The sequence below is a fragment of the Malurus melanocephalus genome, unplaced genomic scaffold (genome assembly GCF_030028575.1).
Source record: "Malurus melanocephalus ecotype Western Australia unplaced genomic scaffold, MMel_1.1 scaffold_349, whole genome shotgun sequence".
Classification (NCBI taxonomy): domain Eukaryota; kingdom Metazoa; phylum Chordata; class Aves; order Passeriformes; family Maluridae; genus Malurus; species Malurus melanocephalus.
The window spans coordinates 374,603-392,938 of NW_026623581.1; the positions used below are offsets into that span (position 1 = coordinate 374,603).

The 18,336-nt window shown below is 52.3% G+C and overlaps 1 protein-coding gene across 7 annotated transcripts in view; it reads left to right on the top strand.

Annotated features, from left to right (window-relative positions):
- Positions 1–18,336, top strand: part of BCOR (BCL6 corepressor) — an 83,337-nt gene that overhangs the window by 37,278 nt on the left and 27,723 nt on the right. For 5 of the 7 annotated variants that reach the window (XM_057378228.1, XM_057378226.1, XM_057378231.1 and 2 more), the window contains exons 2-6: positions 5,951–6,080; positions 7,561–7,642; positions 8,567–11,395; positions 12,091–12,144; positions 12,603–12,786. In XM_057378228.1, the coding sequence (XP_057234211.1) occupies positions 5,995–6,080; positions 7,561–7,642; positions 8,567–11,395; positions 12,091–12,144; positions 12,603–12,786 (3,235 nt within the window). In that variant the 5' untranslated portion in view covers positions 5,951–5,994. The remainder of the gene's footprint in view (positions 1–5,950; positions 6,081–7,560; positions 7,643–8,566; positions 11,396–12,090; positions 12,145–12,602; positions 12,787–18,336) is intronic. The other 2 variants (XM_057378230.1, XM_057378232.1) reach the window with 1 other exon arrangement.

The window sequence follows — 18,336 nt, forward strand, 5'->3', positions numbered from 1 at the left end:
GTGTGTGTGTGTGTCCCTCTCCCACTGCTGCCGCTGCTCCGCCTGCGCAGCCCGGGCTCGGCTCTGCTGCCTGTTGTCTCTGGCAGCGGCAGCGGAAACCTCGCTCCCGTGCGCGCGTGTGTGTGACTGTGTGTGTGTATGTGTGTGTGTATGTGTGTGTGTGTGTGTGTGTGTGTGTCTCTAAAATGGCGCGGACGGCCTGGGTAGGGAGATGCCGCGGCGGGTGGGCGAGGAGAGGAAGCCCGGGCTGTCTCCAGGGCGCCCCGTCTGCGCGGGGGCCCGGGGGTTCCTGCGGCTGAGCCGGTTTGTGGCTCCCTCCTCCGCCACCGCCTCCTCCAGTAGCCTCTCTCCCGGCACGGCCGGAGCGGCGGCAGGAATCCCCCGGCCCCCCCGGGAGCGCGCATCCCTCCGCCCGCCCCCGTGGGTGCGCCTGGGGGCCAGAGGCATCGCCCGCGCCGGGGGAGGAGAGGGGGCCGCGGGGGCGGGCGCCGTAGCGGCGGTGCGGGTCCGCCAGTGCGGCGGACGGGGTCGGTGTTTCCCGCGAATCTCTGGGAAATCCTTCTTGCGGTGATGCCTCAAAGTTGGGTACCAGCCGCCTCACCTCCCCCCATTGTGTGTGTGGGAGCATTTGTAGCCTTTCTCTCGCATCTCCACGATGTGTTTTGACGGGGGGGGGGGGGGGGGGGACGTGAAGTGCCCCCGCCATGAGAATGTCCCATAACCTTCAGGTATGGGCATCGCGGTGTGCGGAGGCGGCTTTGGCCCCCCGAGGCAGCTTTCGCCCCGAGGAGCGTGTGCCTGGGTGTCCCAGTCTTCCCCCGGGGCTCCGCGGGCAGGCGGTGCCGTRTGGGCTCCAGGGGAAGGCAGCCAGGGTTATTTGAAGGATCGCCAGCCATTTTAACTTTCCCTCATTGGCCTCCTCCCCCACCCCCTTCCCCAGTTCCTAGGCTTATCATTAATTGAAAACTTTTTTCCTCCCCCTTTTTGGCTGCCGCCGGCAGCTGAGAGCGATGCAATGATTCGCCTCGCAGCATATGGGAAAGGGGAACGCGCCGCTGCCGCTACGGCGCAGCGCCTGTCTGTGCAGGGTCCAAGGCGTGACAGGCGGCGCGGGGGGGCCGCCGCTCCCTCGGGCCGCCTGTGCCGGGGGGGCCGCCCCGCCGGAGCCCCGCTGCACCGAGGGTGTGTCCGTGGGGCCGCAGCCGGGCGCACAGCGGCGGGCGGCTCGGTTTGGCGGTGCCCGGGCCGGGGAGGATGCCCCAGTGGCGCTGGTGCGGGCGTAGGCGCTGGTTCGGCGGCCCCGGGTGCCCCCGGTCGGCTCCGCCGCGCCGTGTTTACACGGCAGAAAGTCCCGGTCGCTGTTCGACACGTGACGGTGTGGGAGCCGCGGGAGGGGGGAACACGGGGGACACGGGGACGATGGGGGTGGCTGCGGCAGGAGCCTTAAAATAGTCGCCGACCCCCTTGTGCTGCCTGCACGCTGCCTAAACCGAGATGCACTACCGTCGTGCATGACTCAATATGTATTTTAAATCGGTTTAGCGATCTCGCTGGCGCATTGTGCTTAGCTTTATGGTTAAATGAAATGCCACACGTCCCGGGTAAAGGTCAAACTTCTTCTCTAATCCGCGGATCCGTGCGGCGGCTACTTAGTCTGCAGCTTCCTCCTCTGGTTTATAAAACGTGGCACTAGCGGTGATGTCGTGTGGAGATTGCAAAAAATAACGCACAGTATATTTTATTTTTTATATATATGTATATAAAAAGCGCAGCCAACCCTGTTCTTTAAACACTTGTCTAATATTAGATCGCTGGCTGCTGCCTGAGCTTTATACGGCGCATTGTAAACGGTGCAGCAATACGGTGTCTCTGAAGTCTCCTTTCTAGCCGTGGCACAGGTCGTTGTTTCTGTAAGTCGTAAATATGTAAGTCGGAGGTACAAGATAAACGAGGTACCTAAACACATTCATAAGCATCAGCCCGTATTTAAGCTTATAAATACCGCGCTAGCGCTGCCCTTTAAATCAAGCTCCAGATGAACGGGGCTGAGGGCTAATCGAAGTAGATCGCTACGAGTTCCCGATTGCTTTTCACTTCTCTCTCCGGGATTTTCACAAATCTAGAAATGATCCTTCCAGTGGCCTGGAACCGGGCGGCGACGGGGCGGGGGAAGGGGGGTGTGATGTGGGGGAGGGATCAGAGCCGGTAATTTATTGCATCGTTTTTAATATCGGAAAGGCCGGGTTGTTTGCYGAAGCGCCCGGCGCTCCGTCGGTGCCATCGGCTCTCGCAGAGGTTTTTTTTTATACTCCGCGTAGCCCTCCCCGCCGGCTGCCGCTATGCTGCCGCTGCTGCTGCCGGCTCTGTGGCTTGTGCAGTGGAAACTGGCGGGCTGCCAGGCGGAGCTCGGAGGTGGAAAAGAGTAAAGGCGCCAAAAGGGAACTCGTGCGCCGCTGCAATTCTCCTCCCGACCCGCTTCCTGGCTCGCTGCAGCCGCCGGCCCCGCCGGGCTTCCTCCACCCCCCGCCCCCCCGACCCTCGCTGAGACTTTCACCTCGCAAACTCGCCGCCGGGCACCCCGGGGTCATGGGGKTGGAGGGGGAGGGGGGAAGAGCTGGCTGCCCGGGCCCGGGTGGCGATGCCATCCCCTCCTCTTTCCCCCGGAGGCACGGAGAACTGGAGTCTTCCTTCTCCTCCCTCTCCCCCTCCCTTGCGGGCATCGGGTTTTTCTCGTTTCCACGCCAGGAGCGTGTTAACAAAACTTTGCTGCTGCTGGCGTCAATGGCTGCCAAAAGTCTGTTGACGTTGCGAGGGAGACCCAAACGTTTCCCTTTTTAATCAGCTGCCCAAGCAGTGCGGTGTGTGCCTGTGCCTGCCTCTGCGGCGCGGGGCCGGCGGGGCGCGGGCAGCGCGGGAGGTGGGTGGGTGTTCCCGGCGCGGCACGGCTCGGCTCGGCTCGGCACGGCTCGGCTCGGCACGCCGGGAGGCAGGTTAGTGCTTGCAGGCGCTTTTCACAACTGGTTTCACACGGCGGCATCGCTGCGGAACCGCGTGTGCGTTGCGCGTCTCACTCTCCCCCGCCCCCCCCAGCGCGCCTCCCTTCCTCCCTCCCTCCCTCCTCCGTGCATCACCGTCTATATTTAGCCGCAAATGGCTTTATCGGCCAGACACCTCCCGGAGGAAATGCCGTGCGCGCTCGGGCTGCCGAGCCCCGCTCCGCGCCCCGCCGCGCAGCGCAGCGGGGGTGGCCGGGGGGGCTGCGGCGCCCTGGGGCGCGCTGTGGCCCCGTGGGTGACAGGAGGAGGGAGGGAYAGACGTGTCCTCGGTTTCCTGCGTGCGCTGGGGCGCTCAGCCCGCCGTCGAGGTTGCATAACGGGACCTGCTGCGCCCACCCCCGCGGAAGCTGGGTATAAATAGGCGCGGTGCCCCCCACGCCCTCGCCACTGTCCCCCCCCTGTTCCCGCAGAGCAGAGCGCTTTTGGCGCTGCCTGCGTTTGGCCGAGCCGCTGGAGTCCCCTACGCGCCGGCATCCCCGACAGGCAGCTGCTCGTGGGGACAGGAGGGGGAGGGACAGGGTGTGCGAAGAGTTAAAAGTCTGCTGCTTGTTGCAATGAAATTATGGCTGGCAGTGGCGCCGCTGCTCGTTCAGCAGACCTCCACTTTTAAACAGTTCACAAGAAGTTCATCAGGGCGGCGATGATTATAACCGCGCACACGCGCACACCCGGGACACACACAGCGACAAGGGGTGGCTTTGGGGAAGGGGCTGGCAGCCGGCGGGGACGCGGGCTCTGACCTGCCCAGTGGCCCTGGGACGTCCCACCAGCTCCCTGCGACCCGGCGGGTSTTGCCCTTGTTCTGATGGTGGTGGTGGCTGTGGGACATGGGGCCTCTAGATTACCCGCTTTGGCTGGGGAAGCTCTCGCTCCCCCCATGCAACTAAAGCATTTGGCTATCTGCACGTGTCAGGGGATTGATGGGCTCTAGTTCAGGCACCTCGSCTTATCTTAATGATACATTTCCACTGAGGAAACCAGGCAGCCCCTCCGGGGAGCTGTGGCCCCAAAGGAAAGTGGGGCTTGGGGAGCGGAGCTGTGCGCCGTCGAGGCMCTTCTGTGAGCCAGTGTCTGTCCCTTAGAGATGAGGCAGCGCACGGGGTGGCTACTAACCTTAYGTAAAACCCTAAATCACTCTCTCCGTGCTGCTGCCGCCTCTATTGAAAACATTACGAGCGGCGCATCTGGAAACCAGTAAATCTGTCCAGAAAACGTCTTTCCAGTGAAATAACTCCTTTTGAATGATAGCGCGGTAACTAACCTCCGYGGATTTTTGTTACCTCGCGGCGATTCGTGCGGACTTCATTAGGAAAAGCTAACCGTTGTGGAGAAAGGAGGGTCAACATGCCGTTTCATTAATATACATTTGTTCCAGACGTGGAGTTTTGCACAAAAGGCCTCTCTGAGGGGAGAAAAAAGTGTTGGGGAACAAGGCTTTCCTGCCGTTTCAGTTCTTAAACCTCTCTGAACGTGTGTGAAGTATTGTGTTAAAGGCCCAATCTGGGCTTCTTCCCCATTAAATGCCAAAGTGATCATTTGCATATTTTGTAGCCTGACAAAGGAAATGAGTTTGCTGGGGAAGCATGGATGCTTTGGGAGACGTTAGGCATTAAACTCCCAGTGGTCAATCGCCCGTTACTGGCTGGTGTGTGTGTGTAAAAGGAGTATCATGCCTCCTGCTTAAAGGCTTCTATTTTTGTGAGAGAGGAAGAGCTGAGGGATATCCTGTGCATTAAAGGCTCCCCCTACTTATTAACCCAGCATTTAGCAGCAGGATGCAGGCTGAAGCTCAGTCAAAAGAAACGACTCAACCTCCGAAGAGCAATTAAAATCTTGCACTGGAATAAATCATGCGCCGCGATAATCCTGTTAATAAAACGCAGCTTGTCCTGACACTTCGCTCATGCAGCAAACTAGAATTTAATGCGAGCGGAGGTGGCATTAGGCAAGGTAGAGGGGAGGAAAAGCCTTTCCCTCTCTGCCRCTGGACGCGAAAATGTGGTTACCTTTCACCTGCCTCTCCGGCTGCACACAGCGCCGATCCTCTTGGACTGCTAATACTTCTCCAGTGAGCCCGCTAATGATTTCTTTCCCTGGAGTGAGCAGGCATCATTGAATTACTGAAAGCACTCCCAGCAGCAGCAGCAGCAACAGCAGCAGCAGCAGCAGCAGCAGCAGCTCCGATGCAGAAGCCACCAGGGCTCCGTGCTTAATCAAATCAAGGGGTGGGGAGCTCGCCAACCCACTTACTATTTTTAACCCCTTTCTCCAAGTTAGTCATGTGCAGACGCTAAAAGGGAGGTTTTTATTTAGATGCCTTCTGTGGCAGCGTCTCTTCAGTTTTAAGTCCTCGTGTAAAAGCCTTATCAGCAATCAGCGTAGCTAATACACGCGGTATGTATTAGCGGTTGTTCTTGCCATGCTCTCCTGCTCCTGTGTGTTCCTTATGCAGGGCTTTTGTGAGCGCCTGTGGGTTGTTTGAATGTTTCCCCAAGCTCATGGGGTCTCCCTCCTTGGTTCTGTGAGAGAGGAAGATTTGGGGACTGGTGTGTGTACTTGGYCGGCTGAGTCATTTCTTGTGGAAATGAAATGCTGTGGAGAAACTTTTATTTGTCGATAGTCTGGAATGATTCTTAATTTTCTGGATGCGCRCTGGGGAAAAGATCCATCTCCTCTGACCTATAAATGCCCTCAATTTGCTCCTTTATTGCTGGGTATCTCCCTTAGCGGTTAACGTAGGCAGCTCACTCCCYGCACCAATCCTGCATTCATTATTAATTACCCGGAGGGAGGCTGGCTGCTCCGCTGTGATGTTTGCACTTCCTCCTAGACAAATCTTCTCAACTTTTTTTTTTCTTAYTTTTCTTTTTCTACTTTTTTATTTTTTTTAATAGAATATAAAACTGTGAAGAAAAGCGTTGATTTTTAAGAAGACGTCATGCTTTCTGCAACCCCCCTGTATGGCAACGTTCATAGCTGGATGAGCAATGAAAGGGTCCGCATGTGTGGAATTAATGAAGACAGGTAAATATTTAAGCTTCTGGCAAGTTTAACCACACTGTAGTTCTGCAGAGCGAGGTCTTGGAGTTTGCTCGCTTCCCTAATACAGGAGCAGAAAGCTGCCACCTTGTATCGAGATCAGCCCAGCTTGGAGGGAGGGCAAAGGGAGAGAGTCAAGACATGCCTGAGAGCAGTAGAGCAGATGCTGATTTACTCGTGAACAGGCAACCTGGGTCAGTGAGGCGGGGACGCCCCCAAAGCAGCCTTTGARTGTGCTTTTACAATTAATGTATTATTTTGCATTTGTGAAGGGCAATGAAACCAAATAGTGCACGTGCTCTTGTGGTGATGCTCTGCAGCAGACGGGCTCGTGCCGGTGGCTTGGTTGTCCTGCCTTTGGACCAGCAGCTTGTCATGTGAAATAGGATCAGAAGTGTCTGTCTCCCACAAGTATTTCTCCTCCTCCCCACCTTTTTTCCCTGCTGAATGTAATTCAGTTKTTGATCAAATTAACTGGGGTGACACTAGCCCTGTAGTGTGTTCCCTTCCCTTAAATCCCAGCTTTCTAAAAGGCAAAATGATGCTGAGCAGAAGCTGCAGATCTGCCTCTGTTTCTCTGTGCCAGTYTTGTGTGGCTTTAGTGTTTTTCTGTCTTCTCAGCCSCTGTTMTCACTGTTGTGTGAAGAGCCTCCARAAAGCTGGTGGAAGTTTTTGGTCTTTGCAGGGAATARTATTTGCAAACATAAGCTGAAGGAAAACGGCCAAGTTTCCTCTCACTTTGCTTTCTCACCCTCCTCTCCCAGTCCCAGTTGTTTAGGGCTAATAACTGTATGTGCTACTTGCAGAAAAGGTGAATCTTTTGAAAACAAATGCATTAAAATCACATTTCTGCTTTATGGTGATGATGTGCCTTTAAGCACTTTGATTGAAAGGAGTTCTTTTGGGTAATGCTGAAACTTTCCTTCTGCTGCGTGTCAGCAGTTTTTATCCCTGGGATTTGGAATTTGGCACTAAGGTATATTCTTTATTGGTGATTTCTGTGATAACAAGTCCCAGTGCTGCAACACTGGTATGGCACAGATGTGCAGCTCCCTCTTTAGCATGGAAGAGCTGACGTTCATATGTTATTAGCGTGTGTGTTTTAATTTAATCCTCAGCAGTGTTTATGGATGGTATATGAACAGAGTTTGTTTAAAATGGTCCGTTCTCCCCTTGGAAAAAGAAAAGGGCAGGAAGCAAAAGAGAAGTTTTTTTGGCAAAAACTGCTGGTTTTGAAAGAGGCTGCTCTGAGATATGCTTAGTGTGTTCTTGTTGTCAAAACTCTTTATGCTTATTTTCAAAAGGTCCTTGCTTTTCAGACTAGCTGCCATGCATGGGTACAGAGAAGGATAAATATTTTATCTCATGGGACYTCTCTGGGGGAATCAAAATGTGAAGGTGATACGATCTTGTACTGATCCGAGATGTGCAGGATGTTTTCACATACTAGGTTTCTGTTTTTCAGTAGGAAAATTCCGGTTAATGATGGTGATGCACCGAAAAGCAGACTGGAGTTGAGGGAAGAAAATCACCTGAATCACACTGTGGTAAGAAGTTAAAGCTTCATGCTGCAGATGAATCCGTGCCTGTCCTCCCCGCCATGACTCCCGCCCCTGGCTGTTATTATGCGATCCATTTTGGGGAAATGATTAAAACACCTTCCTGTTGCAGCCTTAGTGGCTTGGGCACATGCGAGTTGTTTCTGTGAAACAGTGAAATTTGGGMTTTTTTTTTATTTATGTTGTTAATCTCTTGATGCTTTGTGATGTGTGCTGTTGTATCGATGTTGGCTTTTTAATTTTGCTGTTACAAATAATGCCATGCAGAATACCAGCATGTGTAACAAAAGTAGTTCATGTGAGCTTTAAGTATGTCAATGTTCCAGCAAAATTGGTGGGGTTTTTCTTTCTTTGACTGTACGTGGGAAGCAGCAGGTGGGAAAGAAATTCAATGGCAGACCTTTCTTCATGCTGCATCCTCAGATGCCTTGCCCCATGAATCATGTGGCAGTGGCGATCCCTGGAGCAGAGCTGTGGTGGAGGGAGAGGTCCTGGAGGAGGAGGATGAGGAGGAGAGGCACTCCATCCTTCCCTTTCTGGKCTCCACACCACAGCCCACATCCTCTTGCTCTGGCAGGTGTGGGACTGAGGAGCCAGTGGTTGCACAGGAGCAAGGGTGCCACTGAGCATYGTCTCTGGGTCACTGCTGGCTGCTTGGGTCCTCACACCTTTGTTCCTGGCTGTTGAATTTTGGATTTGGAGAGATTGGTGTTGATGTTTGCTGTGTTACACATATTGCTCCATAGGTTCGTGTTCTCCCATTTTCCAGTGTAATCAGCCTCTGTACGTTTTCACAACAAGCAGCATGTTTGCATTGTTACTGTTTCTCTTMCAAAATGCTGATCTATCTGTAGCTTGAATGGTAGTCGTGTTAGTGAGATGTGAAAGTAACATGCTTCTTGTTCTGTAAAGGTGGATGCGACTACAGCACATCGCATTGACAGTCTTGCAGCTCTGAGTATGGACAGGTCTGGACTCATGCGAGAAGGACTCAGAGTCCCCAGTGGCATTGTCTATTCCAGCTTGTGCGGACTTGGCTCGGAAAAATCACGGGATGCWACGGGTTCGATAGCCAGCCTGGGATTTACTCCTGAGAGAAATCCAGAGATACAGTTTAAGTCTAATCCCCCCGAAGTGGTGGAAAGCGCAGCTGTCTCTGGAAAAGCCCCAAACGGCTTCAGCTCTATATACAAAACGCCACCTGGAATACAAAAAAACTCTGTCCCAACRGGGGAGACGCTGGGTTTGGACCGAGCTGCGGGTGACAGGCAGAGTCCCCTCGGTGTCAATGGTGCTAGTTACCTAAGGCTCCCCTGGGTAAACCCCTACATGGAGGGCGCAACGCCCACCATATACCCTTTCCTTGACTCACCAACTAAGTATTCGTTGAACATGTACAAGGCATTGCTACCTCAGCAGTCCACCTACAGCTTACCGCAGCACCTGGCTTACTCGCCCGTATGTACGAGCGGTGAACGTTTTTTATACCTGCCTCCCTCCCACTACGTTGCCCCTCACATCCCTTCATCGCTGGCGTCGCCCATGAGGCTCTCSACTACTTCGGCTTCTCCAGCGATCCCGCCTTTGGTGCACTGTCCGGATAAGAGCTTGTCGTGGAAGATGGGGGTGAGCCCTGGCACCCCGGTCGACACACACGCCTACCCGCACATCCAGAGCAGCAAGCAGCCCCGGGTCCCCACYGCCAAGCCGGCCCCTGCCAACTTGCCAGCAGATCCCGCGCTCCTGCTGCCGCACTCGCCCCGRCCGTCCCCCCGCCTCCCCCTGCCCGCCCAGGTTGGGGATGCCTACGCCGATTTCCACAAACACTTCCCCAGAATCACCACCTCTCCCTCCTCTGCTGTTACCCTCCCAAAGCCCTATGTGAACATCCCCAGTGAATTTCCACCCGCTCGCCTCTCCAACGGGAAGCTTCCCAAAGGCAGTGATGCTGGGGAGGCACCCCTGCCATCTGCCCCCCACTCACGGAAAGCTGGCCAYGACCGGAAAGACAGCAGGTCTCCCCCACTCCTGGAAAAGCAGACCCCGACCAAAGACGTCACCGACAAACCGCTGGACTTGTCGGCGAAAGTGGTTGATGCGGAAACTGTTGGCAAGTCAGAGCACGGTAAGAAAATTATGCCAACGGTGCTGGTGCATGGAAGGGCAGGAGGGGGGACTCACTTGCCAGGCAGTGACATTGTTCAAAAAGAAACCATTTCTCCTGGAAACAGCTGCCCCATCTACAGGCCTGAAATTATCAGCACGGCGCCATCCTCCTGGATCGTTCCYGGTCCCAGCCCCAGTGAGGAGGCTGGGAAGAATGTCCAGCTGAAAAACAAGGCACTGGACTGGGTTATGCCGCAGCCACGGAGTTCCTCCTGCCCCAGGATGGGTGGCACGGAGGCAGTGGTCGGCAGTGTCTCAGGCACGGTGTCAGCGGGGGGGCGGCCGGCGTCAGCGTCACCAGCTCCCAATGCCAACGTGGATTGCGCCAAGACGGCCCGGAGCTCTGCGGAGAGCACGGCCTCGGTGATACAGCACGTGGGGCAGCCCGTCGCCACCCCTGCGAAACACAGCAATAAGGTGGCCAAATCCTGTGCTCAGGAAGCCAACTTCAAGGCAACCGAGACTGCCCTGGCCTCCAGCCCCATCTTCCTGCCTCCCAACGAGGCGTTTCGCTCCCCGCCTCTGCCCTACCCCAGGAGTTACCTCCCGTACCCGGTGCCTGAGGGGATTGCCATCAGCCCTCTCACCCTCCACAGCAAAGGACATGTGTACCCGCACCCTGTCTTGCTGCCCAATGGCAGCCTCTACCCCACCCACCTGGCTCCCAAACCCGGCCTCCCTTACAGCCTCCCAGCTGGGAGGGGGGAGTTCATGACCTACCAGGATGCTCTGGGAGTGGGGATGGTGCACCCCATGCTGTTGCAGCATTCAACTTTGGAGATCAATAAGGAGGAGAAGACAGAGCGGAGGTCACGATCTCACGAAAGGGTCCGCTATGAGGACCCGGCTCTGCGGGGCCGGGTGCCAGAGCTCCTGGAGAGTGGCGGGAAGATGCATTTCGAAATGCCTGGTGACAAGAGCGTGAAATTGCACCAGAGCTCTGGCCATAGTAAAAACTCTGCAAAAAGCGACAAACACCTCTTCCCGGATCTTCTGCGAGACGAGCAAGAGGCTAAGAGCGAAGCAAACGTAACGAAAGCCAGCTTTGCYACAGAAAGCAGTAATCAGACTAATGACCCTACAAAGCACAAGGTAGAGCAGGCGTCGCAGCACAGAGATTTTATTGTAATGAGAGAGGAGTTTGGAAGAAATAATGATGTTCACGAAACCTATAATTTCAAGCAAGCCCAGAGTTCATCAGTGTTCGGCTTAAGGAAAGAAGATTTATCTGTGAGCCAGCCTAAAGAGAGAGTGGCGGTCCAGCCTTCGCCTGTTTTCTTGGAARGCGCGCACGAGAGCGATGCTCCAGCTCTGGCTTTTGGCAAGGTGCAGGAGGACGCGAAGCCATTCTGCATGGGGACCGCGCCGCCAAGCATCGATGCCAGCCAGACCTACACCAAAGATGGAGCCGATGACGTGGAGTCTGCTGATGGCAAAATACTGAAACCCAAGCCGTCTAAGTTGGCCAAGAGGATCGCAAACTCYGCCGGTTATGTAGGTGACCGATTCAAGTGTGTGACGACCGAGCTCTACGCCGACTCCAGCCAGCTCAGCCGGGAGCAGCGYGCGTTGCAGGTGAGTCCGCGCGGTCCAACGACCGCCGCGCTTTTTGTCGTTATTTCTCTGTTGCAAGTCACAGTTGAGTTTTTAAAGTTGAGAGAAGCAACGCAGGTGGGGAAACCAGAAAATTTTTTGTTGGGGCATACGCGCCGGTAACGGTTTTAAAGAGCCGAGTAAGTTTGTTAATGAGAGTAAGGCGATGTAAAGAACAGTGTGAATGGCTTTTAGGTATATGTACGGGCTAGTGAGCTTTAAAGGGCTTTTTCTAAGATCTGATGCAAATGTTAATGCACGTTAATGAAATGTTTGTGCAGTTTCAAGGGGAGTCGGACAGGCGTGCATGTTACCTTGGCGCTGGCTGTAATGTCTCAGCTGGGCTGTAGTGCYAGCTAGCACGGCGCACCCAGAAGTTGTGATTAGCATGCCAAATGTGCCGTTGGATGGTGAGGAGTCACAGCCATGCGTTAGCGGGTCTCAGGCAAYGCTGGTGCCAAGCGATCGCGTAGGGAAGAGTAGGAGCGGTGTTGAGGTTGATGCTAAGGGATGATAGACAGATATTGTGTAGGAATATTCTTAGGGTGTTATACTTTTAATGAAGGGATGAGTTAAGCCAAATTGTTTTGCATTGTTAAGAAAAGAATTGGTTTGTGCTTATAAAAATGGATGAAATTATCTAAATGATCCATTGAGTGCCCATTTTAATTACATAGATGGAAGGATTACAAGAGGACAGTATTTTATGTCTACCTGCTGCTTACTGTGAGGTCAGTCTTCAAATTTTTATTACTAGACTCTTACATAAACCTTTGAGTTAAATTTCATTTCCAAATACACAAAGGGAAGTTTGTGGGCCATGGTCGTCTTTATTCATTGTACAGTTTTGTGTTGTTGTTTTTTTTTTAATTTATTTTATTTTATTTCTTTTTGGTTTTGTCTCTTTTTACCTCCAAAGTGGAATGTTTTTGTCTTATATACAATGTACATTTCTATATTATCTTTTATATATATATACTTATATATGAAAGAATTTTGTGGCTATTTGCTTATAAGATGCTAGAACCCTGTTTTACAAGTCAGGTGTGTTAAACTCCTACCCTTAGCTATCTATCTGAAACCTTGGTTTTGAGTCAATTTTTTCTTTGGAAATGCTTTCATATAAGGTAAGATAAATGAAGTAGTTTTTATTGCAAGACTTTTTTTTTCATATCAATTCTCTTTCTAGCGTGCAATGATGCGCTTCTCAGAGTTGGAGATGAAAGAGAGAGAAGGCCAAACAGCTACCAAAGACTCAGAGGTCTGCAGATTCAGCCAGGCAGACTGGGAAAACTTGAAAGGAAACAGTGAAAAGAAGCCAAAGTCTGTTGCTCTGGAAGATGCCATTGCTGACCAAAATGACAATGACAGATGTAAGCGAATTTAGATGGCTTTCTGAAGCGTGTATGTGTCTGTGTGCCATGGCAGCTTGCAGCAAAGCAAGCAAATCTTYGTGTTCTCACCGTGTGGCTGGTGAAAGTCATTGGCCTCATCCTCTGCAGGTRCTGAGCTGCCACGGCTCTCTTCACCCTCTCTGATTGTTTTGGAGTTTGCAGGTTTCTGGTTGCCATTGTACCTGCTTTTCAGGAGATAGTTAACTGTCTGTCACTGAGTTACTGCCTTAGAGAGAGCCTCCTTTTAACTGATGGGGTACTACATCAGYCAGGGAAAGCAAAAGTCCAAACTTACATTTTAAATGCAGAAAGGAGATGGGGGAAGAGAGGCAAGCAAGAAGGAGTTCAGCTTCCTGAAGCTGCGGTAGCACTGAGATATGCCAGTTTTGCAGCTTTCAGGCAAAGCAAGGATGGAGGACAGAAGAGTGATGGGAAGTGGGAAAGGATGTGATCTGCCAGGCTGGCTTATCTGTAAAAGCTGGCACGAACAACTCCAAATGGTAAGAAGCTTCTTTGGCTGGGTGACTTCTGCTGCAGTGGCTGGGGAGGTGCATGAAGCGCAGGTTCTTGCAGGAAGAGTCTGTGAAATTCCCTGTGGAGTTGGCAGTTCTCTCTAGGCTGTGGCAGGGTGTCAGAGGACTATGGAAAATACAATGTCCTAAAAGTAAGATAAACTTAAAAATAAATAAATGKTATAAGGGGGATTTTTACTGTATATGAGAAAGAGTGCTTCCTTTTTGTTTCCGCTCTTGGTAAGCATATGGCTTCTGTCAGTTTCCACAGGTATTTTTTGTTTTACCTATGTATTTAAGGAATGGATCAGTTCCTTCTGTTGCTGCTTTGTTTTGAACAACTCAGGAAAAAAAAAATCTATGCTGGAAACATTGCAAAATAAGAGGATATGCACTGCAGGCTGTTCCGTGAGTGTGTGTGTGTGTGTGTGCACCACTGCGTAACTCGGTGGTAAAGTGTGCTCTTCTGTAGGTGGAGATTCATGAGTAGGGCTAGTAGAAAATTTCGTTCAGGCAATTTAATAACTTTGAATTATTGTTCTGGTCTTTTGTTAATGCTTTTGGCAGAGAGCATGCTGGTCAATCGTACTTGCTCGGTTACTCACCTAAATCAAGTTACTGTGGCACTGCTATCGCTGAAATAACAGCCTYGACAAAAATCAGCCTGGCAGAATAGCAAGGCAAAGTTGTAATTGTGGAAGTGGAGAGGGTACCAGCGTGGGGAGAGGCAGGCTGAGCTCTGGAGAACCTTTTCCTTCTCCGGGCTGTATTGAGGCAGCTGTGGGGAGGAAGGCACAGCTGCCTTTGCCCTCCCTGTGCTAAAAGGGAGCTGGGCAGGCTGCTGCCTCAGCTCTCCCCATCACAGCCTTCCTTGCTCTCCAGATGACTTGGGATGCCCTGGTGATGTCCTCTGTTAAATTCCACCCTGGGTGTGCTGGAAAGCTGGAAGAGCAGTGGCAGCAGCAGTCCTGCTGGCTTGTTCTGACTGCAAAGAGGGATCAGCAAAGAGGGGGATCGAGGGGCTCTGGAGTTGAGGGAGGGGCTCAGGGGATTAACAGGGAGGGCAGGCAGGCTTGCTCAGGGACACGGGGCTGCTTGGGGAGGGGCGGCGGGGGGCTGTGGAGACCATGAGTGTTAGAGCATAATTGTGTGCTGAAACCCCTCCCCCCATCCTTGCAAAAGGCTGATGATACGGTTTGTCTGTAAATTCACCATTTAGTGAGATCTCTGGCACTTGAATCTGCTGGCTAAAATGTGTTTGAGACTGTTAAATAACTGTTGGAAGCAGGGAAAGTATGTTCAGTCTTATGTTAGTTCATTCCTCTCCTCTGCTAATTAGCTCTGACTTAACAGGCCATTTCAGAGTTTGGCCAAATGTCTAAACTCCTAAAAGCACGGATCTGTTCTGCTGAGGGAGCTCCTTTTTTTTGTGCGCCCGCCTGGGCAGCAGCAAATACTCACCGGTACAGATTCAGGTCTCAGAAGAAGTTTTTAYCGTGGCGGTTCACCTCCTGCCCCTCGGGATAGCAGCTGATAAATCAGGAAGCAGAGTTTCACACCTCTTGAATGCCTCTACTGTGGTGGCTTGGGCTCTCTGTTGGGGCTTGAGCCACCAGCAGCCTCAGTGCATCTCTCACTGATCGARTGGTGAGCTCTGCCTTCCCTTCCCCTTCAGCGAGAGCCAGAGCTGTTCATCTCTTTCTTTCCCTTTGCCTTCAATTTCTGACCATGCTGTTGGTGCATTTGGCTCTAAATCTCTCAGTTGGAACGAGCTGATGGTCTGCAGCGTCTTCTGTTTCCTTTCTGCCTCCTGAAAGTGATCTTGCTGCTTGAGAAGTTGTTTTCCCCTTGTTTCATGTTTGTCTGATGCTTGCTGAAAGGGGCTGTGCCTTTTACCTGTGCGGGGAGGGAATTTAGGAGTGAAACAGCGAGCTGTTCTGCCCCCACAGCCGGCGCTTCACCTGCCCGATGTCAGCGGGGAAGAAGGAAACTGCATCCAGAACTGTGATTGTGGCACGGAGCCAGCTCCCAGGGCTCCCCCGCTGCCGCCTCGGCACGGTGGCAGCCGTGCTTGGCATGRAGCACCAGAGCTGATCGGGGCCCTGGCAGCTGCCGGCCCCCTTGGCTCCTCTAAACCTGCCAGTGCAACAAAAGGCTAAATAACACGGGCAGGTGATGCTTACAGAGGCATCTGATGGGATGGAAACTGCTTTTTATTAGCTTGTCCTGGGACTTGCTGATTTTCCTGGCTGTRCTGCACGTGTATAGACTTTTTTGGAAGCAATATCCGGTTCCTTAAACTTCCCTGACTTGGCAGTGCATGGCTTTGCTGTACTGGGAGTCTTCTTAAGCTTTGTTGTGYCTTTTGGAGAAGGGTAAAAGAGGTGGGCTTTTGTTTTGTTCAGCTTTTTGTTTTGCCCTTTTTAATTTTTTTAGAGGCCCAATTTAAGGCAGGTAGCCATGTTAGCTAATTAATGAGCAATTAAATCTGAGCTGTAAAGTGGAAGTGCTTCGGTTCTCTCCCATCTCGTTTAGGTTTTGCTGGGCATCTGAGACCGGGCATCTGAGAGCAGCCGCAAAGCTGCTTTGTTGCCAAGGTGACTTGTAAATGTTGCTGAGGCAATGCTGCTCCAGTGCATTTTCATAGCGCAAACATGATAAATTATGGGATGCATATGTCATGAGTCATAGGATTGTTCAGAGATCAAGTGATTTAAGCTATTGGCACGGACACAYGCATCAATACGGGCATGTGATGATCGCATGTCGGTTCATAACAAAAGGTCTTCCAGAGGTTTTGAAAATCGTACCCGAGTGTGAAAGATTGAATGAATTCTACGAGCTGTAGAATTTTTTGATTGGGGAGCATGACTTTACCTGTTTATTTAATTTTCTAGGATGGAAGACACTGCCTTTTAAAGCCTTAGCTGGGCAAAATTACCCCAATGTATTAAAAGCCTGATCTTAAAGCATGAGGTCAGGAGGAAGAAGTTAAGGCAGTTGGTATGTGTGAAGGTAAATGGTGTAATGTGCCAAAACACATTGCACAATTGATCTTAGCATCATAGCAAGGTGCCAGTGTCCCTTTGCTGTTGATCCCCTGCCTTTTTTTTTTTTTTTCTTGTTGGGCTATTTGTACACTCGAACAAATGAAAAATGGAGGTAGTAAAATGTCCTTTGCTGTGGTCAGTTATTACCTTCCTGCCACAGGACATAGTGCAAAAAAAAAGGGGAAAAAATAAAAAGTCTGTGCACGGAGTGGTGGTTGCTTGTTTGTGTGGTGTGGTAGGCTTGGACAGAATGAAACAAATACAGAAAGCTCCCAATCAGAGGTACTTGGAGGGAATCAACTGGATTCCCTCTGCCCAGTGGGATACTCAAGAGTTGAATTCTGAGGATGTCTTAGGGAATTTCTTACTGTTGTTGTGATCTCTGTGCTGAATACTGGGTTTTAGCATTTGGATAGTCATTACTTCTTGGATGAATAAAGGGTGCCTTGCATAAGTGAGCGCAWTGAGAGGTTGCTCCAGGGAAGAGGAAAGGCTGTTTTTAGCTGCCATGTTATTAGAACAAAAGAATCTGCAGCTTAAACACTAAGATGTGTTTCCTTGTTTGCATCGCATGGGAGGGCCYGGTCTCAAGCAGTTGACAGCAACAGGAAGATGGAAAAATGAAAGTTTTTTTKGGGTAGCGTGTTTGTAACTGTTTCTCATGAGATTGTAACCCGTGCACTAAAAAGATACTGCTCCRTACAGAAAGCAGATGTGAAGAAGCATCTTCTTAATTCTTCCTTGTTTCTAGTTTGGTAGGACAGTGAGAAATGGCTTGAGTTGTTGGTGCTGGTTGTCACAGCTGGTGTGAGACTGGCAAATACCGGAGGCTTGAGGAAGGAACACGTTTAAGAGTTTAATCTCCTTGCTCATAGAGGTGTGTTGCTATGAGAACTCAGCATTTATCCTGTGTTTCTGGCTACCTCGTCACTGTTTGAATAATGATGATACGAAAACTCCCAAGTATTTGGTTGTTGCTTTCTTCCCCAGGCGGAGAAAAGGATGTTGTAGATACACGGGAGSGGGGTGGTGGGAACAAAAGCAGATAAATTCTCCTCATCCTTGTTGGGCACGCACGTTATGCTTATGTTGCCGTGCCTCATGTTGACATTTATATCTTAATTTGGGGAGACACTGCGTCTGATCCCGGTTGCTTGCAAAACAGTTTGAGGACAGAGTGGGAATCCGGTGGTAAAATATTAATAGAGCCTGCGCTCCGTGAGGCAGCCGCAGCTGTGCCGAGGGGAAAAACCTCTGGACTGGCGACGTGTCCGCGCAGGCTGCGAGGAGAGCCCGACAGCCCGTGGGCTGTGCCGTGTCCCGAACAGTGACTGACCTTTGTTCTTTGGCGCTGAGAGTGCGGCTGTGGGAGCTGTGGGAGCTGTGGGTGCTGTGGGAGCTGTGGAGTGACGGGAGTGGCGGGAGCTGTGGAGTGGCGGGAGCTGTGGGAGCTGTGGGAGCTGTGGAGTGGCGGGAGCTGTGGAGTGGCGGGAGCTGTGGGAGCTGTGGAGTGGCGGGAGCTGTGGGAGCTGTGGAGCGGCGGGAGCTGTGGAGTGACGGGAGCTGTGGGAGCTGTGGAGTGGCGGGAGCAGCGGGAGCTGTGGGTGCTGTGGGAGCTGTGGAGTGGCGGGAGCAGCGGGAGCTGTGGAGTGGCGGGAGCAGCGGGAGCTGTGGAGTGACGGGAGCTGTGGGAGCTGTGGGAGCAGCGGGAGCTGTGGAGTGACGGGAGCTGTGGGAGCTGTGGAGTGGCGGGAGCTGCGGGAGCTGTGGGAGCTGTGGAATGGCGGGAGCGGCGAGAGCTGTGGAGTGGCGGGAGCTGTGGGAGCTGTGGGAGCTGTGGAGTGGCGGGAGCCGTGGGAGCTGTGGAGTGGCGGGAGCAGCGGGAGCTGTGGAGTGACGGGAGCTGTGGGAGCTGTGGAGTGGCGGGAGCTGCGGGAGCTGCGGGAGCTGTGGGAGCTGTGGAATGG